Here is a 27,033-nt window from a genome sequence, read left to right as displayed (position 1 = left end):
CCGTTCAGTGCCTGACTTTTATCACTTCTCTTAAACGAGCAACCTCTCAGACAGGCTTAAGCCAATGTTGCTTTTTCTTAAACATACGAGCGGCTTCAGACTATTTATCGCAGACTGCAGAGAGTGCAGACACCTCACAAAACCCCAGAGACTTCAACAGGACTTTGCATAATGAAGGCTTACGTTGAAAATCTGACTCAGATCAACAGCAGGGCGGTGGAGGAGACAGCACAGCACTGGTGGATCGACAGCCCTTTTTCGGGGGAGAAGCCCAGCACTGAATGCTGCAGCCTCACGCAGGCAAATTCCCAAAAAAGCATTGCATGAAGCATTCACGACATGAGTGGAAGGACATTAGAGGTTCTGCTAAATCTCATTAAGTCTTTAAGTAGCCACATGAAGAAAAAAAAATTAAATGAAAGGAAACCTCCTTAAGAGGAGATTTATGCTGAAAAACTGGAATCCCCCTTACCTCGCTAACTGCCTAGAATTTGGGTGTCTCCTTTAAGCTGGTCGTGTATGCTCCTTGCCATTCAGTGCAGGAGAGTAGGCCCCTCTGAAGGGTGAAGCGAACTAAGGATGGTTTATTCTGCAAGAAGTGAGGTGGATTATCCCCAAGGAGCAATTATCAGGTACGAAGTAAAGGTCTGGGTTTGTGGGCTTTTTTTTGTGTGTGTGTTAATATTATATTTCCTTCCCTAAATACACCATGTAATTTATAACCAAGGTAAATCAGGGAACTCCTCTGTCCAGTGCTGTCCAGAAATACGAGAGGGATGGCCATGCTTTCACCTGTCCTCTCCAAAATCTCAGGGACAATTACAGTGAGTGAGGGACAAGGCTGAATCTTCTTCTGAGCCCCATCACTTCCTTTTGCCTAGTGATAAGTGGTTGGTGTAAACGCACCACCTAGGTTCCCTCTAGGTTCCCTGGAGATACATCTCACCTCACCTCCTTTGTCCCCTTTGGACATAGGCTGACCCTTATTTTGGAGATATCCTTCCTCCTTCACCCTCCGTTGACACCAGAACATGGTTTAGTGATGGGACTCAGCAGGTCAGGTTGATGGTGGGACTTGATGATCCTGAAGGTCTTTTCCAACCTAGAGGATCCTATGATTTTAGGACCATTTTGGACTCCTTGCCAGTTTCCCTGACAGCTGAGGTTGTAGCAGATGAATTTCTCACAAAGGGCCTGCATACCAACACCAGCTCCTTCCCCATACATATTCAGGAACCAGTGGAGACCCGGTTATCCCAGCAACCACAGCACGAGGTACTTCAGCTCAGAATCTCAGCATGCATCTTCCAGGTCAGAGCTGCTCACCCGATGGGAGTACATTGCGTTCTTATTTCTTTTCTCTCTGTGCTATTTTCTGCTCTTCTCAAGTCATCAGGCAACGGCAGCTACGCTGAGATCTGGTCTGCCTTGTGCCAAGGATATGATGAAGGAACGAATCCTGACCTTCAGGAAATCTCAGGAGCTGTTGTCCCAAGATTTACAGAGGCTGGGACTTTACCTCCAATTCCAACTCCAGCACTTCTGTTGCTGGTGGTGTCAGACCATGCAGAACCTAATTATTGGGTGAGCAGGGGCCCATTAGTGAAACATATCCATTTTTTGAGCTCTAAAGGGGCAATAAGCATAGATTCCCCCCCAGCCCTTTCAGAAGGTGCTCTCATGCCTCTCTGGTAGTCCTCACAGTGCTCCCTGCTGACCACTTGCCCAGAAAGGGCAAGATCAGCCCTTTCTGTCACCGTGCTCCTAAACCTCTCTGGAGGAGATGCTCTGGGTTTGAGTAAGAACTTCCAGTGGATCCACTCTTCTCACCTCAACAGCTATCTTAACACGGGAATCAGGAGAAAAAAGAAAAACTTCCTGATGGCCATTCCAGTAACACCAATCTACAGCTCCTTAAATAGGAGATGGAGACATCAGCTGACCAGCGGAGAACATTGGAGCTTGGTTTGGCTTGCAGCAGGCTTGTCATGGCAGTTTTAAGATTAGGAAGGACTGGGGCTTGGAGGTGGGGTGTATGACATGGAAAATGAGAAGCGGACCTTCCTCTGGCACTGCCTGAATCCATAAGAGAGTGGGTGAATAATATGGAAAAGGCTGGAGTCTGGACATATTATCATGGGCTGTACCAGGATTTATGAGCCCTGCTGTGGGCCTTTTTGCCAGTGTGAGGCTGATGCTGGTCCTGTGTCGTGGCAGAACTGGCCTTCCCTGTCCTCTCTGACAAGCCACGCTCACCTAGACACCCCGAGCCAGAAGAAACTTGATTTGTAAACACATCGACATCCTAACAATATCTATCTCCATCTCCTTTGCTTTCTGCCTGCCTTAAGGGAAATCTCTGATGCTCCCCTTCATAATGGTTTCTCTCAGCAATTAATTTCCCTTTGCATAATTACGTGGCCGGGAGGAGGGGGGGGGGGGTAAGACAGGAGCACAAATGAGCATGGAGGAGCTCTAGGAAACCTTGCATCCGAGTCGGGAGTGCCAAGCAAGCTCTGCTGCTTGCATCCCTTGTGCTGTGCAGCAGACAGCATCCCTGGGACGTGCAGGGTGCAGGAAATGTGCTTTGGGGACCCGGAGGGCTCAGCGTGCTGGAGCGTGGCAGGGAAAGAGCCCTCCAGGGCTCGGCGAGAGGACGTGTGCTGCCTCGGAAGAGAGAGCAGGCTGCTCGGTTTGGTGGAGGAACGGAGGAACTGCATGGCTGGAGGAAGGGAGGGGGGAAGAAAATGATGCAGCTTGTTCAGTGGATTAGGCAGCCATGCCTGCAAGTGGAGAACCGAAAGAGCCGCGGCTCTGAAAGCCGAGAGGGGTTATTTGGTCCTGTCGCCTGACTGCCTGCACAGTGGAGAGGCCAGCAAAACTTCACCCGGCGCCTTCTGCAGCAAGCCCAGCAATCTGCATAAGGCGTGGGCAAGCCTCCTAAGTTATGATTTGTACATTTTGAACAGGGTTAATAGCAGCTGTTGGAAACAGCAGGAAAAGGGCGCCGGTGAATGTGAGCAGCTCTAGCAGGAGTTGCAGAAATTCGTGTTCATTGTGGCAGCAGTTTGGAGGTCTGGGGAGCTCGTGATGAGAGGTTTCAGAAAAAAAGTCTGCTTAAATAGGAGAAGAGAGACCTCTGGAAACCACTGTGATGGATGTGCCTAACGTATAGAGGAAGGGGAGAGGAGTACAAGTCCTCAGGAGTCCTGCCCTGGATAGTGGTGACCTTGGTCCAACCAGCAAAACTGAACCCTGCAGAACTGCCCACTTCCAATCCCAGCACCAAGGAACTCCTCAGATATCCCAGAAGTGGCATGCCACAGACAGGCTTTTTTGGGGAAACACTGTCCAAGTGTCACCCCGTGTGTGTGAATTGCCCAGGGCCCGAATATCTCAGCAGTGCATCACCTGATACCACCACTGATCCTCAGAGGGGACAATTCTCCCTCAGCCTGGGGACTTGTTGGCAGCCAGCTTTCCCATGGGCTGGTAGAGCTGCTCACCCCACAAATGAGGCAGCGGTTTATGCCTCTTGGCTGGGACAAATGCCCCATGCTCCAGGATATCACTGCAGCCAAGGACATCAGAATTGGCCAACTCTCTGTGGCTGCTTCCACAATCCTACATCTCCCCGTGCAGTGATACCTGCTCTACAACAGCTTTGTCTCTACACAATCCCTTCCACTCTCTCCATCAATCTATTTTTTTGGACTTTCTGAAAACTATGGTACCAATGACCAAGCTTTCTTTCTTGGGTACTTTTCAGTCAAGGTCCTACAACCTTTACCTATAAAACCAAGCTCCTTATACTAAGCTTAACACCATCAGAGCATTGCACAGGCACTGAACCATTTGTCCTCCCAACACAAATCCAAACCTGGCCAGTTTTATCAGCCCACATACATTAGGAGGGAAACTGAGGCAGAGAAGGATTGTGTTCACCCAGTGCCAGGCACCATGCGAATGCTGGCACTTCCAACCTCAGCAGAGACTGCCTGCCTCCTCCTGATAACATCACAATTCCTCTAGACTGGACTGGGTTTGGAAGAGCTGAACCTCATCTTTTGACTGATGTTGTGTGTTTGTTTGTTTTTTTTTTCAGCAGAACGAGCAGAAATGTTACCCAGCAAACGCAGCACGGAGCTGGAAGGAGATTTGTCCAAAGTGGCAGCCCCTTACACCACAGGTTGTGTAGCACAACATCCATCGGCAGCTGAGCACGGGGGCATGGGGGGAGGCCAGGAGGATGGGGAGGGGAGGATGAGGGGGGCCACTTACATGGTAATGTTTCTGCACGGTTCTTTTGGATCATTATGCAGAGCTGTAGCACCAGTTGAGGGGCGCTCTCGAGGAACGTTTCCAGGAGGCGCAACATATTTACGTCTGCATATTCGTACATCATAGCCCAGTAGAAACGCCGCTGGTGTTCCTTCCGCCTCTGGCTCTGGATCCCCAGGTACATAGTTCGGATATACCTGCAGGAAACAGGAGGAAAAGCTGAGCGTGAGACTTCAGCAGGCAATAAAATCCAAGGGGAGTGGGGCTGTGGGTCAGGGCTATGGGGAGAGGGAGGATGTATGGGGGAAAGGGAGGCTGGGGGGGTCACAGGTTTTTCCACAGCTCTAACAGCATCTCCTGCAGGATCTGAGGACAGCTCTTAACAATGCACAAAATCTTCGACTTGCACCACCCAAATGTGAAGCACGAGGGTAAGAAATGCTCATGAAACACTTGCACGAGACAACAACTCCTCTGCTTTGTTCTCTTGACAAGAGGGGAAGCTACTTGACAAATGCTCGCCGTGACACTTGCTGGTGGCTTGACAGATTGTCTAAGCCCCTTCAGCACTCTACCAAGGACCTTCCCTCACGGACCCCAGAGACCTGACCCCATTTCATCACAAGTGGAGCAACAGGACAGCACCGTCACCTTCGGCATGTGTGTGACCACAAGGCCACAGCTTGCCACTCATCAGCTACTGAGAGGTTTTGGGCAACGATGGACTAGAAGGAGGTGATGTGTATGGACAGATGCTGCTCTGTTGGCCCTGTTTGCTATCAGGTGTGCAAGAGACCTAAAACCCTCACCCTGGGAGCACAGCCTCCCTCGAGAGAACCTCTGGCCAACCTCTAAACAGCAATGATCAAGTCAGGGCAGCACGAGCTGCCCAGATGTCACGAGACTCAGTGTTTTAAGAAAGTAAGTGTCCTAACAGGTTCCTTGCTAGTTTTTGTTGATATTAATGATCTAATATCATCCCTCTTTTCTTCCTCACTAAGCTTGTGCTCTGAAATTTGGTATGGCAATCATTTCACCTAATGCTGACCCTAAAACTGGCCATGTAAGCTAGTCAACGGAGAGGAACATCCCCTCCTGGCACCATTCACCTGTCCCATCTCAGAAGCCAGCACGAGGTGGGCTGAACTGCCTTTTTGAGACACTGGGAAGGGTTTGGCCAAACCGATGAGATCATCGGGGCGAGATTGCACAGCAGGGAGGAGAGGGAGGAAAGGATGCAGGAGCTGAGAGCCCCCATGTCCCCGAGTTGCAGCATGGCACAGGGAGCAGCAGCTCTGCAAGCCCTGCCCTTCCTCAAGCGCCTCGTCCTTCCTCCTGTTCGCTGCTCACAACCACAGAAAATTAAAAAAAAAAAAAAAAAAAAAAAAAAGAAGAGAAAAAAAAAAAAGAAAAGAAAGACACAGAGGACGCAAAAAATGCCGCAGGAAAGCCACCAGATGGGGCTCGACACTCGAGAAACTGCTACACCAATCGCCCAGGACACTGGTGACAGCGGTGGGACAGCCCCAGCAGAGCCCGAGTGGGGTGGAAGTGCCCGTGGAACCAGCTGCTCTCCCCCTGACACCAGCTCTCCTCCTGCATGCCCGGTGTCCCCTCTCGTAGCCGGCATTTCCCCGAAAATCCCCAGCCCCAAAAGCTGCAGGATGACACAGGAATCCTGCCTTCCCTTCGTATGCGCAAGAAATTAAATAAATGTTGTTTAGCTGGAAAGGCAGTGCTGGGGAGAGTGAGCTGCTGCCCTTGTTGCTCAAGGAGAAAGCAGAGGAAAGGAGCATGCAGCTCGTTTTCATAATGTCAATGACACAGGACTGCCAAAAACAAAGGTGGTAGTGCCCGTAAGGTGCTGCCCACAGGCATTTGGGCAAAGACAGCATCATCTCTGCCCAGCTTTCTCCAGAGAGACATTCACCCAACCCACCCCGTCACCCTGTGTGGGTATCCACTCTCCAGGAGCTCCCATTCTTGCTATGACGTGAAGCCTAAAGCTGATGGTTAAGGCACTAATTTCTCATCATCTCAGCCCCAGGCAAGGAGAATTTGTTCCCTTTCACCCTGCAGCAGTCTTATACCCGTTTGTACACGGTTACCATGTAAACCCCCAGTCTTCTTTCTTCTGACTCAATAAAAAAAAAAATAATAAAAAAAAAAGGTATTTTTCTCTCAGTCCCTTTTCTCAGCTCACTTTTTCTTGACCTCTGCGCTTCCACATTGCTGTCCCCAGCTGTTGATGGTTTTTAAGGCCATGTTTGCTTCTTTGAGGACTACAGGTTGGCAGAAGCAAACCATCATGGCAACACTGAGTCACTCAAACCAACTAAGAAGAAGCAAACAGAAGGGGCACCGTGTCCTGCAATGATTTCTCTTTGAGCTCTAGGGATTCGCTGCCATCCCACAGTTCAAGCATGAATGTTTCTGGCTGGCCACAGTGGGAAGAGATGGTACCTGTTCATGGAGGTAATGCACAGAAAAGGATGTAAAAATGGTGGTGGCCCTGCTTGAGGACCTCCAGAGGTCCCTTCTAGCTCATGTCGATCTTCTTGACAACTACCACCCCCAGGTCCTTCTCCTCAGGGCTACTCTCAATCCATTTTCCTCTCAGCCTGTGTTTGTGCTTGGGATCACCCCAGCCCTGACTCAGGACCTTGCCCTTGGCCTTGTAGAACCTCATGGGGTTCTACAAGAACCTCATGGGGCCCACCTCTCAGGCCTGTGCAGGTCCCTCTGGATGATAGTTGGGGAAACGGAGTCACGGATCACCAAAAGGGCTTTCCTACAATCCTCTAATCAGGTGGAGAGGAGAACCAAGATGTCTCAGTGACCACTCAGGCCTCTGACCACCACAGCACAAACCCAGGAGCGAAGCAGCACTTGGCCTCCTGAATGTCCTCCACACAGGGCAGATGTTTCCTTGATGCCTTAAGGCCCAGCCCTGCCCAATCTGCTCCGTGCTGGAAGACCACCAGGACAAACTTCCACATAGGACTATGACCCCAAGGAGTCCCTTGGTGTAATTTTGGCCAGCAAGACATCACCATGTCCCAAATGAACAGCACGTGAACAAAACAGCCCCAAGGACCCTTTGCAGCAGAAGTGAAATGAACTTCCCTTTGGTCCTCTCTACCTTCCAGCCTTAACCCACACCCCCCGCCTAACACCTCTTGAATTTTACCCCCAGAAAGGAGGGAAGGCTTGGACTTTTGAGCCTGCCAAGATGGCTCTGCTGTCACCAGGAGGTGTATATGAGGTGTATATGGGCTCTGCTCATCAGCCACATCAGGCCAGAACCACAGCCACGTCTTCCACGCGGCCCATGCTGGCAAGCCCCATCTCACCACCAGGAGATGACATACCACATAGTCTTTGGTCCATGCAGAAATACGTTGCTCTCTCTTTAGCATCCTTCAGCCCCAAATGTGACAAGGACAGGAAGGGAGGGAGTAAAGACAAACTCCTCCTTGATATCAGTCAGCTGGGGAGTTTTCAGCCAAGAAAATCCTACAGCAGCTGGAAACGGCAGTGTTTCCACCTGGTAAGCTTTCAACATCTAATACATAACTAATTAATCAATATAAAATTTCAGCCAGCTTTAACATTGGCAATGCTTAGTCCTCTTTACGAACACGTATGCACAGCACTGGTGTAAGCAGTTTTATTGCATTATATCTCTTTTTTCTTTGTGGTATTTTATTTATTTGTTTGAGGGCTTTTTTCCTACTTTTATTAATACTGGTTAAGTGCAGACAAACTCTGAGAAAAAAGAGATCAATGTCATTTCACCTGAAATTTGTTGTTCTCGGTCAAGCCAGTAGCAAACAGGCTTCTATAATTAGACTTTCAAATCCATATTCAGGCCTGATCTTCAATCTTTAGCAACACGATGCTTCCTCTTATGTCAGTGAAAGCCATTCACCGCTCCGTGCTTTTGAAAATCAGGCTAATTTATTTATTTAAGAGCTTAATTTTGGATACAGAAGCCTAACTTTGGGCTCTTTATTGTTTTTTGAATGCTGGCTATTTTTGTATACGAGTGTGTGTATTTGTGTGTACTCGTGTATTTTTAGTTCTAAGTCCCATCGTGGCTTCAAGAGATAGAACTAATTTGGGGCCAGGAAGGGGGGAGATTCGGGATTTTTTTCCTTTAAATGCACAAAGGGTTGGCTGTCCCCTTCATTCTGGCAGGGTTCCCAGCATTCCTGTTGGTATAATTACCCTCATGCTTATTTACTATGTGTGCTGCAGCAGCACACAAACCGCGCGGGGCAAAGTCACCGCTGTGCCTGTGCCAAAACTCATTTTTCGAGGAGCCAAAGCCATCAGCTCCAGAAATGTGGTCAAATAATGTTTGGGGAGGACCCCAGGGTGCCACCAGGGGGGAGAAGAGGAGAGGTTCCTGCTGTAAAAAATAAAACCGCCCACGATCCTATGGAAAGGGATGCTACATGTGGATGACAACGACCACTTAGCAGAAATGTTCAGAGACAGGATTATGGAGTCAGAGCCTCGGTCCACACCATTAAAAAGAAACCAAAGAGCAGCCTTTGTCCTTGGCCAGCTGGCATCGCTTGATTCCACGTGGCTACATCCATGCTGGCTGGCCTTTGCCAAAATTGCCAGAGACTGTGTTGACACTTAAACAGTGGGGACTACTGCAGGATAATGTCTGTGCCTTGGCACGGTGCGGTGTACAGAGGTGGTTTTGAGTACCACCAGCAGAAAGCGCAGGAGGATGCCTCAGGCAACAGGCTGGCTTGAAACGAAGAGGATGCTGGTGTTTAAGAAAGCTGCAGAAGCACGTTTCTAAGACCCTGGGCTGTGTTTTGGGGGAATAACTTTCCTGAGGGCCTCTCCCACACAACCACAAGCTGACCAAGGTCAGGAACGTCACCCTTCATCTATAATGGTCAATGAAAGACGTGGGCCTCATCACTTTTCTTGAGGCCAACTGGCCAAGACTGACCAAAGAAATGGGCTCTGTCATGCCCAAAAAGCAGGTAGCAGCCTTTAGGCTCAGGATTGGGTATGATTGCTGGCCCCTGCTCAGTCCTGTACCGTGCTGAGGTTCTGATTATTTGGGACAGCACGAGTACACCTTGACCAACTTAGCAATTATACTACAATTTAGCAGCCTGATGAAGTTATAGTGCCCAGGACCAGGTCTTGAAATTGCCTACAGGTATATGAAAAGATGGAAAGGAATGGGATTGAGGCTACTCAGACCATTCGCAGCAACTTCATGTTAGGAACATTTTCTTGACCACACACAACCAAACCTACTCCTGCTTTCGGAGAAGTTAAGTCAGGCTTAAGAATGAGAGAGCATTTCTGATCTCAGGGGTCATTTTTTCACCACTGCAAGAGGGTCATAGACATTAGAGGACTTCTCACCTAGAGGTTAGAAAAGGACTGCTAAGAAAAGAAAAATAAATAACTCTGCTAAGTAGGTTGCAACTTACTCTTGCAGCAACTTAAATGCATGCCCTGTTGGCTTAGTAGGTTTTTCTCATTTCTCTCCAGCCACCTCTCCTCTCCCAGGGCAATACAGGCTCATGGCAATGTCCTAGGTGTTGCAGTAGCAACGCACATTGTGTGGGTGGCCAACATCTCCCTCACCATCTCGCAACACCAGCCTTCTCCCTGGTGCTCACCCCTGGGAGAAGAGGGGCGGGATGGGTTGAGTTATTCAGCTGGTGGCTCCCCCTCCTTCCACCTCCTCCGCAGGCACTCCTGCTAGCTCTTGCAAGGGGCCATTATCCTCACGCACCAGAGGGTGTTTGCAGATTAAAAGCCCACTCCTTGGAAGGGAGGAAACGAGGACATGTGTAACTGCTCGGCTGGAAGGCTTGAAGTGGAGGCTGGCTGAACATACCCTTAAAACGAGGTTATGTAAGGCCAGATCTCAGCTGGAGCGAGCTGGCATCCATAGGGCTCTGGCAATTTACACCAGCTGAGGCTTTGGCCCGCTTTTTTAATTTTAATGAATTATTTTCATTCTAACGGATATAAAAGGAATATAAGACGCAGCGCTCAAGCGACAGGGGAGCATGAAAGTAAAATGCTGTCTATTAAAAAAATCAAAATCAAACTTTCAGTTACCACCACAATTAACGTGCTCAATATCAACATTTGTTAGCGATTTTTTTTTCTTTGTTATATTGTTGCAAGCTAGCAATAAGGATTCACAGATGGATAATTATTGTTCCTAGTTCGAGTATCAAAGCAGTAAGTGCGGACCCCATCCAGGTGCCGACACACCATGGCTTCATCTGGTTGCTTCCACGGCACCAAACTCCCCCAGAACAAGGGGGCTGCATCCAAACCACCTTGGGGAACGGTTCCTGGCCTTGGGCTAATCCCCGAAGGATTAGGGACCAGGCTTGGGACCATTGCGAAACTGGGAAATACCACTTGCCATCTCATAAGCAAGGAAGGAGACTTCAAATCTTCCTTGCAGGCCATCCCAACCACACACAACTAACTCTCAGGAGTTTGGAGGCCTTCATCAGCACCCTGGTTTTCAGAGCTTTCTGAAGTCTTGCCCCTGTTGGCATTTCTTGATGTTGTTTATGCCTCAGAAGGAATAAAATGCAGCAAGAAGTGTGTTCCTCAAGTATTTCAGTCCTTCTGCCTTGCAATTTCTGCCCTCTTCTGCCTGGTAAACACGTTTCACTGTGCAACTACCCTTTATTTAGATAATTGCTTCTATCCGCACCTATTAAGCAATTAATAATCTCCATTCCCTGCCTGCCTTATTTGGGGAGAATGTTGCTAAACACAAAACAAGCTTGTTCTAAGCCTCAGGGATACTTAAAGCACCTAAATGTGGGACATGACATCATTTATGAGCTCTGTAGACCAGCAGGTATTGGAGGACAGTGTCTTTCCTGGGACGCAGAGTTTATCATTATCTTGGTGCCGAACCTGGAACTCCAACATTGGACTTTGTTCACCTTTCAACCCATCACAATATTGCTGTGAGCCAGGAGTGGGCTCAGAAGTCACTCACAACCAGATTGCACCACACTATTCCATCAACAAGGCAAGAAAATTTGATATCTTGGCCTATATTAACATTTTTTTGAGTTAAACTGAGCCAAGGCCTGCCTCAACCCATTTTCTAGCATTTTCTAGCACCCAGACATTCCTGTTGGCTTATTATATCTCTTTCCCAGCTTGAAAACTTCTCTCTGAGTAGGATTCTCAACAGCATTAGCCAAGATCTGTTTCCTTTAAAGCCAAAGGGTCAAGTCAAATCAAACTTTCTGAAACCCCCTAGTCCACGGAGGGGATAACCACCACTTCAGAGAAAATACTTGCCTTCAGGTGATTCAAAACCCTACTCTTAAAATGCATGCACGAGAGGGGATGATGTTTGAATGCCCATTTATATTAGAAGGTCATTTTGTGGAACTATTCGCAACCATAATATTTAAGTGAAAGAATGGAGGTGCCAGTCTTCTGCTGTGTGAGAGAAACTGTAATCAGTCTGTATTTTGAGCTAGCCCAGAGCTGTTTTAAAACACAGATGGCTTTACTATACACCAGCCACGAGAGATGCAAATGATCTGTTTTACAAAACTTACACCAGGGAGGATGCTGTCATAGCGTGACAGAGTAATTTACGTTGGAAGGGAGCTCCAGACGTCTCTGGACCAACCTCCCCTTGAAGTAGGGATAACTCCAAAGTTAGAGGAGGTTGGTCATGGCTTTGTACAGCTGAGTGTTGCAAATCTCCAGGGATGGCCACTCCACGGCCTCTCTGGGCAACCCCTTCCAGTATTTAACCGCAATCGTTGCAGAAATGATTTTCCTCCCAAGATCATTTTCCCTACTTAAAGAAAGCCTACAAATCACCCCCCCCCCCTCCTTGAAAAGAGTCGATTCCATGCAATAGATGGAAAGAGGCAATGAAATCACAATGCTGCAGGTTTTTTGTTTGTTTGTTTTTTGTTTTTTAGGATCTGGTTCCCACAGCTTTGATATTTGCAGGTTGATTTAGCTTGTGGCTGATTATCTGGGGGGGGCTCTGGTGCATACAGTAGGGAGCTGTGATTGATAATTTCAGGGTAATATTCCCAGCTCCTCTGAGATCACTGCTTTGGTTGCGATGCCAGCAGAACGAGCCATGTACCCACACTGTCTCCTCCAGCAATGTCCAATTCCCTTTTTACTGGTGGTTTAAGCGGATATTTGGAACTGCGAGACCACATGGCAGAGCTGCAGGTCTGCTTTTCACCCTGATGCCAGGACCGGGGTTCGTAACCTCCAACATATACGTAGGGCAGAAAAAATAAAATTGCACGCTTAGCTTGGCATACAGCTCTTTTTTGCAAAAGTAGTCATGGGATGTTCATTACAGCCCCAATTCTGCAAGCTGCTTCCCCCCCAACCCAGTTATTCTTTGCCTACATCCCCACGGGCCACGGTGCTCCCCGGGATATCTGTCAGTTTGCAGAATCCCCATTTCCAGATCTTTGCTCAGTAAATCAATAGAGCAGCAGAGAAGAGCTTTGTAGCGGCAGCTACTACACTTTCAAGACGGGCTTGTAAAAAATCTTGTTTATGTTTTGGCTTGTCAATTATTTCACGAGGTGTACAGCCCTAAAACAGAAAAAATAAAAATTAAAAAAAAAAGGACCTTTTCAGCACCGTGCCATGAAAGTCTCCCAATTTTTATTTTAATGTGGGATGCATCTTCTGTGCCGTGCGAAGGAGCAGGCAGGGCAGCGGGGGCTGCAGGAGAGGGCACCCAAGTGCGGGGTGCTGCCAAGACACATCACAGCATCTATCACACGTGGGATGGTCTTGCATCCTAGCGCTGAGCCAAATGCCCTCTGCTGTCACAGATCGTCCCCAAATTAGTTATGAATTCTTAAGCCCCAGTGCCATTCCTATTTTACACAAACTTATTTACTTCAAGTATGCTCCGATACCCGGTGCTATCGCCTCTGGCAAAGCCTTCTGTTTTAAATCAAAGCTGCTAAACAGCTTTATGCAGAAAGAAAGAGGTTGAACTCAGACCGAATTTTTGCTTCGAGAGCATTTGAGTTAACAGGGTTTAATGGCAGGGTCCTTCTTTTGGAAATAAAAGCGGTCCCAGTCCAGTAAACCTTACAAGAACGGATGCAAGACCTTGAAAGTAAATGCTGGTCTTTCGAGTGACCTTGTGGCTCCTAGCAAGGGAAGTTTCAGGGCAAATGAAGAGAAATGCCTGCGGGCTCCAAAAATGTGAATATTCAAGGACGGGATGCTGCAGAGACGCATGGGAATAGCCACCTTACCCTTTAGGATAGGCCACGTTACAGTACTTAACTTGGATGTCTTCAGAGAAGATTTGGCAACCTGTGGACTCACCAGAGCCACTGGAAATCTCTGAGGAAGCTGAGTGTGCTTTGGTTTGGGAACTAGATGAAGACAAGGAGACATGTCTTTGTCTCCTCACAGCTCTCTGCAAGCCCCCAGGACCCCTTGGTGGAGGATGCAGAGTGGCAGAGGGGAGAGCATTGGCTGTAGCTATCTGCGAGCCCCTGGAGGACCTATTTTGGTGCCTTTCTTTTCTATGGGTCCTCAGTTTTCTGGAGGATTTCATAAGCCACTTTTGGGGTAGTGGGTCCAAAGATCTGAACAGAGACAGCAGGTAGCCTGCAGTTTAGACCCTCAAAAACTGATGTGGACCCCAGAACCAAAGGGGACCACAACGGAGTGCCGGTCCCAGTGGTCAGAGGGAAACGTTTTCTATTCCCAGGCTCTGGCTGCTGGCGAAGGAGAGTCACATTTCCCACTGGGACATCAGGGATACGGATTCTGGGGTGGTATTTACTGAATGTACAGTATTTACTCTTTCCCTGGCCATCCAGGTCAGCGATGGTGAAGTAGGACCTGAAGTCACTCGATAACTTCCCCAGGGCTGCATCTTTGTGGAGCTGAAGGGGCCACCCCTGCTGGGGAGGACTGGATCCCCCCAGGGCCAGAAAAATAAATAAAAAATGGTGCTGCTCAGCAGTAACTGAGGATGCCAGGGTCCATCCCAGCCTTGTAAGGGACTGCTTTAGCCCTGCGGCTTGATGCTCAGCAGCACATCCCCGGCTTGTGGATGCCGCAGGGGTCAGCAGCATCCCCAGAGCAGGGCTCCCGACGCGGCAGCACTGCACAAGAGCTGAGGCTGTCGCCTTCACTTTGCTGTCTGCTGGAGAAAAAAAAGGAGCTAAGAATTGGGTGAGCGCCTGCGAAATCCTGGAAGAACGGCCTCAGATCCCGGCTATTTTTAGTTTCGCAGAAGCTGCGCATACATTAGCAGGGGCCTGCCTTCCTCTCCGGGTGCGCTGGGCTCTGAGAAATCACACGGCGTCCTCCCAGCCTGCCAGGAAAGCGTTTAACCCTTGTTGTTTCTCTGCTGTCAGCCCCATCCACACCTTTGTGTGGACCATGATGGGGGCCAAAAAGGGGCTGGGAAGGTCTTTATGGCCATTTTGGCTCTAATCAGGTGGCGGAGGATTTGGGGTCTTGGCCCTGTGGTCCTTATATCATTTGAGGTCAGGCTGGATGGGGCTTTGGGTATCCTGATCTAGTGGAAGGTCTCTGCCCATGGCAGGGGGCTGGAACTAGAGGACCTTTAAGGTCCCTTCCGACCCAAACCATGCTATGATTCTATGATTACATCCAGGAGAAGGGGTCTTCGGTCTGACTGTTCCTCTCTGACTCCCATCACCATCAAATCTTGCTGGGAAACAGCCTGAGAGGGGCAGGGAGTCCTTCAGACCATTCGCAGGACCCAAGAGTTGATGCCTCAACTCTGCCCCAACGACCTGTAACGATGACCAAGCTGGATGCCGCTCACGAACTGCCACAAATCGCACCCACCAGGAGGTGCTTAACCCTACTCTGACATCTCCTGGCCACGCAATCTGCTGGGGAGCCAGACCTCATCACCACACAGGCTCCTCAAACGCTCAGCGCAGCATCTCCTTCCTCCCACCGGCTGTGCCCCCGCTGCTCTAGACGTGTCCCACCAGGAAAAACATAAAGAGGATGAGGCTGGGGATGGGCAAAAGTGAGAGATGACAAGTGCTGAAATACATGATGCCACTGAAGGTGCAGTTAGCAGCAAATGATGGAGTTTATTTCTTCTCTGCTTCCTTCAGGAGTGGAGGAAAAGCAGTGCCCGCGCGAGGCGCACGCAGCCCATCTCTGCACGTCACACCCACGGCGCCTGCCAGCTCCGCTGCCCGTGCACTTTAACATTTCCCAGCTCTTTAATATTCATCACCTCTGCCGCTTTGTGTTACTCATCAGCTATTCCTGGCCAGAGGAAATGTGCCGGCGGGTTGTGAAGCGTGTACGCACTCTGCTCTTTAAGGGGGCTGCGAGTACAACTGCAGGCTTGCAACCACGCACACACGTGCACGCACGTCCCGGGGCTTGGGAGGGATGGCTACGAGGGAATCAAACGAAACCCATCACCCCCTTGAAGCAACTGGGGGGCTTTTCCAAGGCTGCAGAGATGTGGTCAGGCATCAAGAGAGGAGACTTTCGGGAGGTGCAGGAGCCCTTAACTCGGCGCATTTGTGCTGAGCCCTGCAGAAACGCCCCTTTCCCTTTTGGCACGCTTAGGAAGTTGGCAGGAGCATCGTTCCCTGCCCCACCTGCAGTGATGTTAGGGGTCTCCTCCCATCCCTGGGATAAACCACGGGCATCCCAGCAGCTTGCCTGCTTGCAGCACTAATTCCAGCTGCTGGGGGCTCAGTGGCTCCCAGGAAGGATGTAATACTGCAGCGCAGCAAGCTGAGCAACGCAGGAGCCGATGGGTGGCTGCACTTGCAGCTGTTTCCTTTAATAAGCAGCTCCTAATTAAGACTGGCTCTAAAAAACAGGGCAGAGAGGGCTACCTTCAAGTGGTCACGTTCAGGTGAGGAAACAGGCACGGTATGGCACGGTATTGCCCTCATTTCTCTCTTTCCTTTTTTCTTACTAATTTAAAAGGAGCTTTTTGCTCAGAGCTTCAGAGAAGTGAAGGCACCTGAGCACGGCTCCTCTCCTCCACCCTGCGGGCACAGCCGAGCCTTCTTGCTGCAGAGCACGTGTGCTGGAGGACAGTTTGTCCAAGCGACACAAACGCAGGAGCTTTCTACCAGCAGGTCAAGTGACTTTCCCCAAGCTCCTGGGGAAATTTGGGTGCTGGGGGGGGTGTTCTTCAGTTTGGGAGGTCCTCATCTCCCTGCCCCTGCTGGACTGGCTCCTCGTCTCCTTCGGGACATGCAAGGTGAGCGCCTGACACCAATGCAAATAAAGCCTTTCCGTCTCACACCCGTCCTTTCGACCTCCTGCTACTCAAAATGCTTCCCCAGCCCAGTCGCATGCCTCTCGCATGCCTGATAGAGCCGACGCAGCTGCCCCGCGCCACGCGGGGGGATGTTTGCATTAACATTGACTATGGTGAACGCTTAGACGAGCTATCTGCCAGCAGCACCAATAAATTGCTGAACGCATTGATCTAGACGTGACTCAGGAGTCACCACTGAATAATCCCTTCAGGCACCTTCCTCCCAGGCTGAGTTGCTGCTCTCATCAGCAAAGCAGTCGAGGTCCCTTCCATCTTGTGCTTCTCCAGGGACTGGCCAGCTCAAATGACACGTGGGGGCTATTGATCTCTGTAATGAATGAATGGATTTTCCCCTCCTGTGCTCACGCACACACGTGGAATAATTCAGTCCCTCCATCATTTACTTCCCAAGCACCTCTCCAAAGTGCAAACGCCACCTTTTCCTGCCGGCGTTGCACCCCACCTCCAAAACCCTGATTTTGGCTCCTCTCTTCTCTTCTGCCTCCTCTGATCTTGCCTCCTGGAGGCAGGATTTAACCTTGTGCGGCGATGTAAGGATCCTAGGCAGTAAGGACATGAAAGGTTTCCTCCCAAGAAGGAAGGCGTGTGGCCAAAGCGGCTGGGTGAGCTCAGGCTGTGTCAGATGCTGCAGATTTGGCTGGGTCAGCCGGTGTGGGGATGGGCCTGGCAGAGCTTCCAGCCCTCCAAGGATCTGCTCTGAAACAGGAGCAGGGCAGGTGTCCTGGCCATGGAGGAGCCGAAGGAAACACAGCCAGGGGTTTTGCACTTCTGGGTCAGAGCAAACACGCAGTATGCTTTGGGGTCAGCTGAGAAGGAAAGGGATGTCAGGTCGCCTTCTCCCTCTAAAAATTAAGCCCTGACTGGTTAAAAAGATGCAGCTTTACTTGATATGTTAGCATGTTAGTCCAGAAAGTAAATCCCCCAAATCCCAGTCTAAAACTTCAGGCACCTGAGTCCCCAAGGTGAGTCAAACTACAGCCACAGGAGGACCTGCCCAGCACTGGTGACACATCTTGGCCACCAAGGGGTTCATAATTTCTTCATTTTCTTGTGGGCTCAAACCCCTTTTTGTTGGTTCAAGTCCCTTCTTGTAGGCTCAAACCTTTTTCTAGGCTTGAAGGAAAGCTTTGACCTTGGCCATCAACGTCATGGATGAACCCATTAACCACCCAAGGAGAAGAGGCTCTCAGATTCCTGCTCTGGGGCTGCTGTGCAGGATATCTAACACCTAAACATCCCCCAAGACTCAGCAGCATGTCAGGAAGACTCTCATCTGCTGGTTTAAAGGGTGGCCAGGAGGCAGAGGAGGCTCGATTCCCCACAGCCAGAAATGCTTCTTCAGTGCCGTGGAGTGGCCGAGTGCCCTTGATGATCTTGAGGTCTCTTCCAACCTAGAAATTCTGTGATTCTATGATTCTGTGATTCTGTGAACATGATCTCACATGGACACCCTGTTGGAAAAGGGGATGCTGCAGGCTTGAGTCCTCCCCAGGCTGCGGAGGTAACTGAGCCTCCATCTTCTGCCCCCAACCCATTGAGGTGACACCGATCCTGTGCCTTATAAAGTGGCTTCATGGACAAATCCCTGAATGGGATTTCCTTTCTTACTTCAGCTGCGTAAAATTAGGAAAGCTAATTTAAGCCCATCAGCTCCGTTCCATCTTTTATCAACAGAGAGCTTTCCAGAAGGCCCTTTACCCCATCCCAAAATAAGTGTCTGCTACACCTCCTACAGATTTTCTGCCTCCTTCCCTTGACTACAGCAGGGTCCCGAAAACTAGCTGAGATTTGATGGCTGATACCAGATGTCTCCCATCTCCTTGGCGTCACTTTGTTATCAGATCTCTCACCTCCTCACCATGATTTTGATAAGCCAAAAATCATGAGGCCTCACTTGCAGTGGATGCACGCATTTCCCCAGGGAAAAGATGCGGGGAACAAGGAGATGGGGGCAGTGCCAGGGACCACACTAACAGGTCAGGAAGGATTTTTCCTTGGGAAGTAAGGTCCGCAGTAAAACTGAGGGTACTGAGGGTACTTCCCTATGGAGCTCCCAGCACTGGCTGGGAGATTTACTGATCCAACCAACTCTTAACCCAGAAATATTATCTTGTGGGGAGCAAAAAAGATGGCACACTTCATGAAAGTCCAGAACAGCTCCTATCCCATGTCTTCTGGGTTCCTCCTCAAGCTTCAGCCCAACAAGGGGGTCTTGCCTTCCAGTAAAAGCCCCATAGAGGACAACCCCATGCATAATCCCCCAGCTGGCTTCTCTAAGGCATCCCTGAAGAAGCTGGAGAGCATCAGGTAGGACACAAGGCAGACACAAGACCCGTGCCCTTCTGGACCAGCAGTGAGGGCAGCACTGGGATACCTACAGCCTTGAAGGTGTTGGACGCCGAGGTGGGGACAAGGAAACAGAGACCCTGGAGCTCACCCTGGAGGGGGAATCTCTACCAGGAGAGGTCCCCAAGCCAGACAAGCCAACTCCACCCTGCCACAGACAAGGGAGCAGGCTCTCCTCCTCCCCCTGCCAGCAGTTTCTCCGTCCACCCTTTGCCACCGGGGAATCGCCGAGTTTATTCACCTCCAGCACGAAGCTCTTGTCCCTCCCTGGCTCCTGCTGCCCACTGCAATCACCAGCTGCAAGAAACCCTCGCTGAGAGACGGGCAGCAGAGCCTGCACGTCCCTGCAAGCCACAGCTACCCGGCCCTTCTGTCCTCGCATCCCCCGGGGCTGCCAGTCCTCCTGTCACCAGCGATGCCCTCTGACAAAGATGTCACCGCGGAGCGCTTGCAAAAGAGAAGCCGCATGCAAAGCAGGTTTTGCAGCTCGCTGCTCTGCTCTGGGTAGGTCTGTAGGCAGCAGGGAGTGGGATTTGGGCACGGTGCACCTCTCCAAACAGCTTCGTTCCTTACAGCAGCAGGGAAGGTCGGGCTGGGAGGTGTGAAGGAGCAGGACGGCAGGCACACGGCGGGGCCAAGGCGTTGTCCACAAAGCTCTGGTATTTCTTCAGCCCTCTTGTTTCCTTTCTGGGGACCAGCAATCAGTTTTGTAGGAAACCCAATCCTATTCAGATTAATTCCACACACCTGGTTATTCGACTCTTCCACCCCGTCAACCTCCAAAAATGTTATCCAGATCCTCTTCTCCCCTCCCACCCAGGCAGTCCCTCTGCCCACTGTTTTATAGAAGCTTTCCTCTACAAATGGGTAAAGCGCCTCGTCCCTGGCTGCACTGCAGGGTTGAGAGACCTGGGCACAGGACCCGGGAGTCCTGGCTCCTAGGTATCACTGTTATTTATATTACAGCAATGCTAAAAGGCTTCTGCTGAGATCAGAGTTTGATTGTACCGAGGCCGGTTCATACAAATAGTAAGAGACAGTTCTTGCCCTAAAGGATTTACAATCTAAACTGACAAGGACAGAGACACAGCAAAGGAAAGGATGTGTTATTAACAGCAGGGGACCGAGGCACTGAGAGATGCAATAAATTGCCTGCGGTCACAGAGGGAGCTTGTGGAAAGAGCCAAAACCTGACCCTTGGCTCCCCACCGACGCTGTCTTGTCTCAGCCCAAGGTGCACGTCGGGAAATCAGGTGAGGTCTTGACCCCAAAACCCCAGCACGTCCAGAAAGGAGGAGAAACCCCTCCTGTGCCACCACCACCCCCAGTATCATTATCATCCTGTGTGTCACTTGGCTTTGTTTCGCCCAGACAGGTCCCCTCTGAGCCCTGTTAGAGGGGTCTGGGTGACAGCGGTGTCGCTGCCCATGGGGTTTTGCTGGGGCTCAGCACCACTCATCCCTTTGCCGTGGGCTGCCTTCTCTTCTCCAGCACGAGGAAAAGAAAGCTCTGCAGTGGCTGGAAGCTGCTGATGCCTCTTACCGCGGTGGATGCTACAGGAAAACAAAGCTTTGCTAGAGCATCTGGCTGCAGTAAAGCTGATAAATGGCTCCACACTCCCCAAATGTTCATTCCTTTTCTCCTGTTTTCCAAGGCAATTTTCTACGCCCAGGAGAAGAGGACGTGGGGAGGTTCAATCAGGCTCTGACACGACCTGAGCTCTGGACAGGCTTGGCTTTCTGCAGCCCCACCAAGACAGCCTGCAAGCACTGGGGATCCTGCACAGGCACTCGACTGAGAAATGGCCATCGAGATTTAAGTGTTCAGATCTGGCCCAAACCAACCAGTCCTCCCCAGAGATCTCCTGGATAAAGCTTGGGAGCAAGGATGAGTCGGGCACTATTACCATCAAGAAACATATTTAGCCACCCTGCTTCAAGGGAGGAGAGATGATCTGGATGGATGCAACCAGCCCATGCCAGTTGGCCTCGGGGCCAGGGACTTTCACTTATGAGGAGGGAGTGTAGCTTTTTGGCTGCATGAAAACCTGAAAACCCAGTTTTTTATCGTGCTATTCCAACTGGACTGGCTTTAGCTGCTTTGGTTTTCCCCTTCGTAAAAGGCATTTTTCATCAAAACAACGGAACAGGGTTGATTGCTGGTGGTGGGAGATCGCACGCTCTTCCATGGGAAGGGCACCATGACTCCTCAGCTGACTCGGGACAAAAAAAAAGTGTGGATACAGAGACTGCCTCCCCCCACAAATCCATTCAGTACAAGGTGGACCCCCTGCCTTTCCATCGCACACGTCTAGAAAATAAATTTATAAAAAATAAATTTCTCAGAAGTCCAAATGCTCCAGTTAGGTCCCTTGGTCACAACTCACTCCTGTACCTGGGGAAAAGCAGGAGAGCCCAAATGCAGCCTTCATAAACCAGGCCAAGTCCTTCTGCAGGCTGGGAAGGAAGATGAAGATGAAATAATATTTCCTTAGGGAAATCTACCTGAAAAGGTGGGTTTCCGGGGTCACTTGCCTAATCAACTTCGCTAGGTTGGGCACAATTTATTCAGCTTTTGATGTAGGATCGCACCACACCCCTCACGGCTATGCCCCAGCATCTCTGGCCCTTTCCCTAGGTTTTGGGGTCATTATTACACCGTTTTCTATTCTGGAGCAGTAATAACAAGCCACACTTTCTACCCAGGGGTCCAGCTCTCCACCACGCACAGCAATAATGTAGGAAACATCCCTCCTCTAGGGAACCTCCTTTGGCAGGGGGGTTGGACCCGATGAGCCCTTGAGGTCTCTTCCAACCCCTACAGTTCTGTGATTCTGCGATATTCAGTCTTTTACAAAACCCATTTTCCTGAGATCATCCTGCCTCCGTTGGGCCATAGCTCCATCCCATTGCGTAACAGCCCTCCTCTCCCCGCTGCCCCCAAATCCGCGCTGGATTAGAACTGGTTACGGCACCAATAAATAGCTTCCCGCTGTGCCTGCTCCCAGCAGCTGCACGTAAGCCTTCGTACGCAGCCACGGCAACGGGGAATTCAGATGATTTGTCTCATTTCATCTCTCCCCCCCCAACCCTTGCAGCACGCCATCGCGGGAGCAAACATTGCCATGAATTATTCGTGCCAAACCGTGGAGTCCCCGCACGCTCCCTCCTTTACACGGTGTTTACGGAGCAGGAGCATCAGGTGAGGAACGAGCAGTTTCTCCTGGCATTTCTGGAGCCAAGAAAAGGGAATTTTTATTTCTTTTTTTTTATATATATATATTTTTTTCTCAGCTCTCATTTCCTTCTTGCCACAGCCTGCTTATTTGCTCAAAGAGATTCATGCATCATACTCCTGAGGCATCCTTTCAGTAAAACTCCAGTGCAAACCAAGTGAAGGTAACGCAGCTTTTCTTCATGGCCCAGGTCTTTTAAGGGCTTGTTCCACGTTCTAGTGGTGTCACCAGAGCCTGGCAATGCCACTCAAAGGCCTGTGATTTGAATCAAGTGCTTTCCTCCACGGCTGTGAAAACTGCAGCGCCTTCACCCATTCGACTGAGTAATGGGAGTGTTTCTGCAAGCTTGCCATGATAATTTAAAATCAATGTTACTTTTGTATCCCATTAGAAGTTTGGCTATAGGAAATGAACGCTTTAGTAAATCATATAATGTGCTGCAAAAACAACGCCGCACATTCAGCTGTAGTACTGCGAGGTTGGATTGGCTTTCAATAAAAAATAAATAAATAAAAATACAATGGATCTGTGTATTGTAATTCAGAATTCAAAAGTAATGTACTTTTGTAGCACGTCAGACTCCAAGGGAAACCCATGGGGGAAGGAACCAATGAAGGGTCTAAAAGAGACGAGCTGCAGGGGGTTAGGGTGGCCTGCGTCCTTGGGTCAGCAGTGGGACCGGGTGCCACCTGCTCATTTGTGCCTTTTGGAGAGGTTGCAGTGGCCAAAGCATGGAGGCTGATGGGTGGAGGTGAGGAATAAAGCTCCATAAAGGTCATCCTCCTGCAACCCACGTTGGGTATGATCTGAACCTGGTTCTTCTGCTGGCCTCATCAGCTGGTTACAAGGTACAGTGGAGAAACCAATTCGTCCTCCTGTACACGGGGAATGATGCTCAAACCCTCTGAAAACCAAAAGTTCAACCTCCCATGACAAGCGATCTGGGCTTACCAGGATGGCTTTCTGTCCATTTTCCCACCAGTGAGCAGAAATTGCAGAACCTATCGGTTACCTTCAGTAAAAAACTTGCTTAAAAAATACACACTGAGATAAAAAAAATACCTGTCTCTGATTTAAATTGCTCCAGCCATTCAAAGGCAAGGTGTTTCATGCTGTCCAGACCTCCAGATTACCCAGCCCAGGTCTTTATATGCACACTACCAAAAAAAAATATAAAAATAGGGATTAGGCTGGGCCTTCATCTCCTCTCTCAATGATGCCTGCTTTCAGCCCTTGCTGTCAGCAGTCCCCTCCCTCCATCAGAGGAATCAAAGGCGAAACCAGCTCCGACAGGACAAATAATAAAAGCGCCAGCTCCTCGCTCCGGAGCCGCAAGTCATTAGGAAGTTCCTGTCTCCCTCCCGGTTGTGCGCTAATGAGCAGAGGGAATGGCTCTGTTCTGTGTTGGGGAGAGATGAAACCAGCCCATCGGTGGCTTTGAGAGGAAATCTGCTTCCCTCCCAGGCTCTGCAAACCTTTATCGCAACTGGCGTGGGCAGCCTGAGATGAAGGATGGGGAGAGAGGAGAGCAGCTGCTGGCCGGATCCCGTGGGGATGCCCGGTTGCAGAAAGCCCCTCCGATCAGTCCCCGCTGCCCCTCGCTTCCTCCAGCGTGTTTCCCATCCAGGTGGGAATTTAAAGAGCAAAATGGATTTGGGATGCACCCAAGGATGCACACTGCAACCTGCTAATGGACAAGGTAGGGCGGACCTAGACCCATGAACCTCCCCAGTGGTGTGGCGAGCACGGAGATCCCAGATCCCCTCGGGACCTATCTGGTTTGCCTTCCTCAGCTTGGTGGGGCTAGTAAAATGGGGGAAAGAAGGTAAAATTGAGATAGTTGGGACAGAAAGACCATGTGCACACCTGTAAAACCACCTTCTATCTGTTGTCCCCCTCTTCCCCATATGTGCCAGATGCACCCCACCCCTGTAAATCCCCCATCAGCTGCTTCTGGAGCAGGAACCAGAAGACCACCATGGCCACGAGTAAAGCCCTTCCCACAAAAACTTTCCCAATGCAGGTGTTTTCCACCTAAGACATGACGGCATCTTCCCTCGGGGGAAGGTAAGCAGCTCTGCTGTCAAACGTGGAGAAGACTATAGAGTAAAAAATGAAAATTTCCTTGCCCCATCCTCTATCATCCCCGATCAGCGAGAGTCTGCCTGTGCCTGGGGTGCAATGTCCAAGACAATCACGGCTGACAGTGCCTTCAAGGGACGCTGTCAAAGAGTTTTAGGCTCACTGTTTGTCAAAGGAAAGCCTTCGCAACCAACTGCGTGGGAAGGAGCACCTCTGTGGACAACTGGTGAGGCTTCACCCCTGGTTCCCACCGCTCGGCACCACTGTGGAATGAGGCCACCACCCTTGAAGGTGAGTGTTGGGTCAAAGGGGCAGTAGGAGAGGTTGGGTGAGGGGTCGGGCAAGGAGGAGGGAGAGGAAAGTTCTCATCAGGTGGGTGGTGGAGATGATGCAGCACAACCAGCCCTGTGAGATGCCCTTCTCTTCTCCTTCTGGTCCGTATCCTTCTACAGGTTTGGATACTGCCGGTGACCAGCATGACACAAGATGTTGAAACCTTGGGTTTGTGGTGAATGGTTGGGCACTAGGTCACTCGTGTCCCCAGCATCAGACCCTGGCATCTGCCAGACACCCTCAGCGGTCGAGAGAGAACAAGGGGCAGCCACAGAGGGCAACTGCTCTCAGGAAATCAGCCACCTGCCCTGAGTCATCCTCTCCCTGGGGTGAAGAGTGTAAAGGCAAGGTGGGCACCCAAAAATCATGGGCAGAACAGCAGTGGTGTCTGCCAGGGCTGGAGGATCCATCCAGGTGGCAGCTGGGGACCTGATACCCGTGTGTCCATCTGTACCAGTAACACAAGGCGCCTTTCACGTTCAACAAGAAAAAAATAATAGTTTTGTTTTTTTTTACAGTGAGAACCATCTGATGTGTTTCAGAGATCTGCTTTAGGCTGAGATGAGTTATGGGTTTAATTATAAATTATATAGCTCATTTCGAAGCATCTCCATTGCCAGCGTACCAAGTCAGGTGCGGTAAATCTCATCCTTCTGGTCCAACCATCCTCCTATTTAGAAATTATCTATATATTCACCCGTTTCCATTTTCTGACACTAGACTGTTGCCTCACTTTCATCTTTCCCAGGAGTTCACCCACAATGACTCTGGAATTAATATTTTAAGAGTTTGTTGGTTTCTTTGTTTGCTTTTAAATTTATAAGCACCACACTAGGCTGTGTATACCAAGGAAATCATCCCAATTTTCATATATATGTACCAACCTATATACATACATATCCATGACTTATTTGTTCATTATCTTTGTATATACATTTATCTGTATTTAAGTACACAGCATGTATAAATATAAGTATATATATATAAAATGTATACGTTATATATGTATACAGTATATATACTTATATATGTGGTATATATAAATGAATAAAATTTATGACATTTTAAAGAATAAACAGTATTTGTATACATGCCATACATATGACCATATTATTGTATTTTTACCCATTTATACTTCTATAAAACAACTTTCTGCTGGTGAGCCAGGTCAAACCAGGAACTGGTGTAAATATGGAAAATCAACTTTAAGGTCAATCTGGAAGAAATAAATGCACATTTTGAAGATTTTGTATAAAAGGCCCTTAGAATGATTTGGGAAAAGGTCTTTTTAAAATCCTATGAAATGCTATGTCCTGGCAAAAGTGTTCTTCCTGGTTGTATTTCACTTTTTCAGCTTCATATGAAGTGTACATCAGCAGTAGCAGTGTCTGGGATGACCTGTCAGTGAATCATGTGTTATCATGGTAAAATGTTCTTTAAAAATACAATAAGAAATGCATGGCTATCACTTTATACAACTTGAATTGTCATTTCAGGTAAGGCAGAGGGTTTCTCCCTGGTGATCCAAGGAGGCAGCAAGGCCCCGGTATCCCCTACTGCAGTCACAGAATAGGAGAAAAGTTGCTTTATCCAGCTCTTGCCCCACATGGAGGCACCAAGAGACTATGGCCAAGCTCTTGCTGTCCTTCCCATTTCCCCACACCCTCTGAGGTGTTACAAGAGCCCGGCTCTGCTCACCCCAGCACCTTTTTTTCCAGCACCCTGATGCTCCCCTGTCTGCCTGTGGTGTCAGGCCCAGCCATAGACGGCGGGGATGGACCGAGTCTCCTCACAGCACTGTTGGCAACCAGGGTCACATCGTGGCTCCTGGGCACCAAATAAGCACAGAAATGACTAGTTTGACTTTATATGAGGTCACACCTCAAGTGCTGTGCTCAGTTTTGGGCCCCTCACTACCAGAAGGACATGGAGGACCTGGAGCGCGTCCAGAGAAGGGCCTGGAGCACAAGTCCTGTGAGGAGCAGCTGAGGGAGCTGGGGGTGTTTGGTGTGGAGAAGAGGAGGCTCAGGGCAGACCTTATTGCTCTCTGCAACTGCCTGAAAGGAAGGGGTGGGGAGCTGGGGGTCGGCCTCTTCTCACCAGTAAGCAGAGATAGGACCAGAGGGAATGGCCCCGCAGAGGAGAGAGGCACAGCCAGCACACAGCCCCCAGGCAACCCTGGAGAACCACTAAAGCAAGCAGTAGCAATTGGTGAGCTACTCGTAAGCTGGGCGTCTTCTCCCCTGCTAAAAGCTTTGCCTGTAGTGCTGAAGGAGCGGCTTGCGATAAATATATATATATATTAAAAATATCTGCTCTGACAAGCGTGAAGCTGGAGAGCAGGGAGGGAGGGGAGGAGGCAAGGCGGGTAGGAATCATAAATCAAAGTGTTTCGCTG

The 27,033-nt window shown here is 49.7% G+C and overlaps 1 protein-coding gene across 1 annotated transcript in view; it reads right to left on the bottom strand.

Moving 5' to 3' along the window:
• XKR6 (XK related 6) overlaps window positions 1–27,033 on the bottom strand; it is a 136,915-nt gene that overhangs the window by 24,685 nt on the left and 85,197 nt on the right. The window contains exon 2 of the mRNA XM_038176185.2: window positions 4,282–4,478. Coding sequence (XP_038032113.2) covers window positions 4,282–4,478 — 197 coding nt within the window. The remainder of the gene's footprint in view (window positions 1–4,281; window positions 4,479–27,033) is intronic.

This window comes from Anas platyrhynchos, chromosome 3 (genome assembly GCF_047663525.1).
Source record: "Anas platyrhynchos isolate ZD024472 breed Pekin duck chromosome 3, IASCAAS_PekinDuck_T2T, whole genome shotgun sequence".
Classification (NCBI taxonomy): domain Eukaryota; kingdom Metazoa; phylum Chordata; class Aves; order Anseriformes; family Anatidae; genus Anas; species Anas platyrhynchos.
This window is presented reverse-complemented; position numbering and strand designations above follow the sequence as displayed.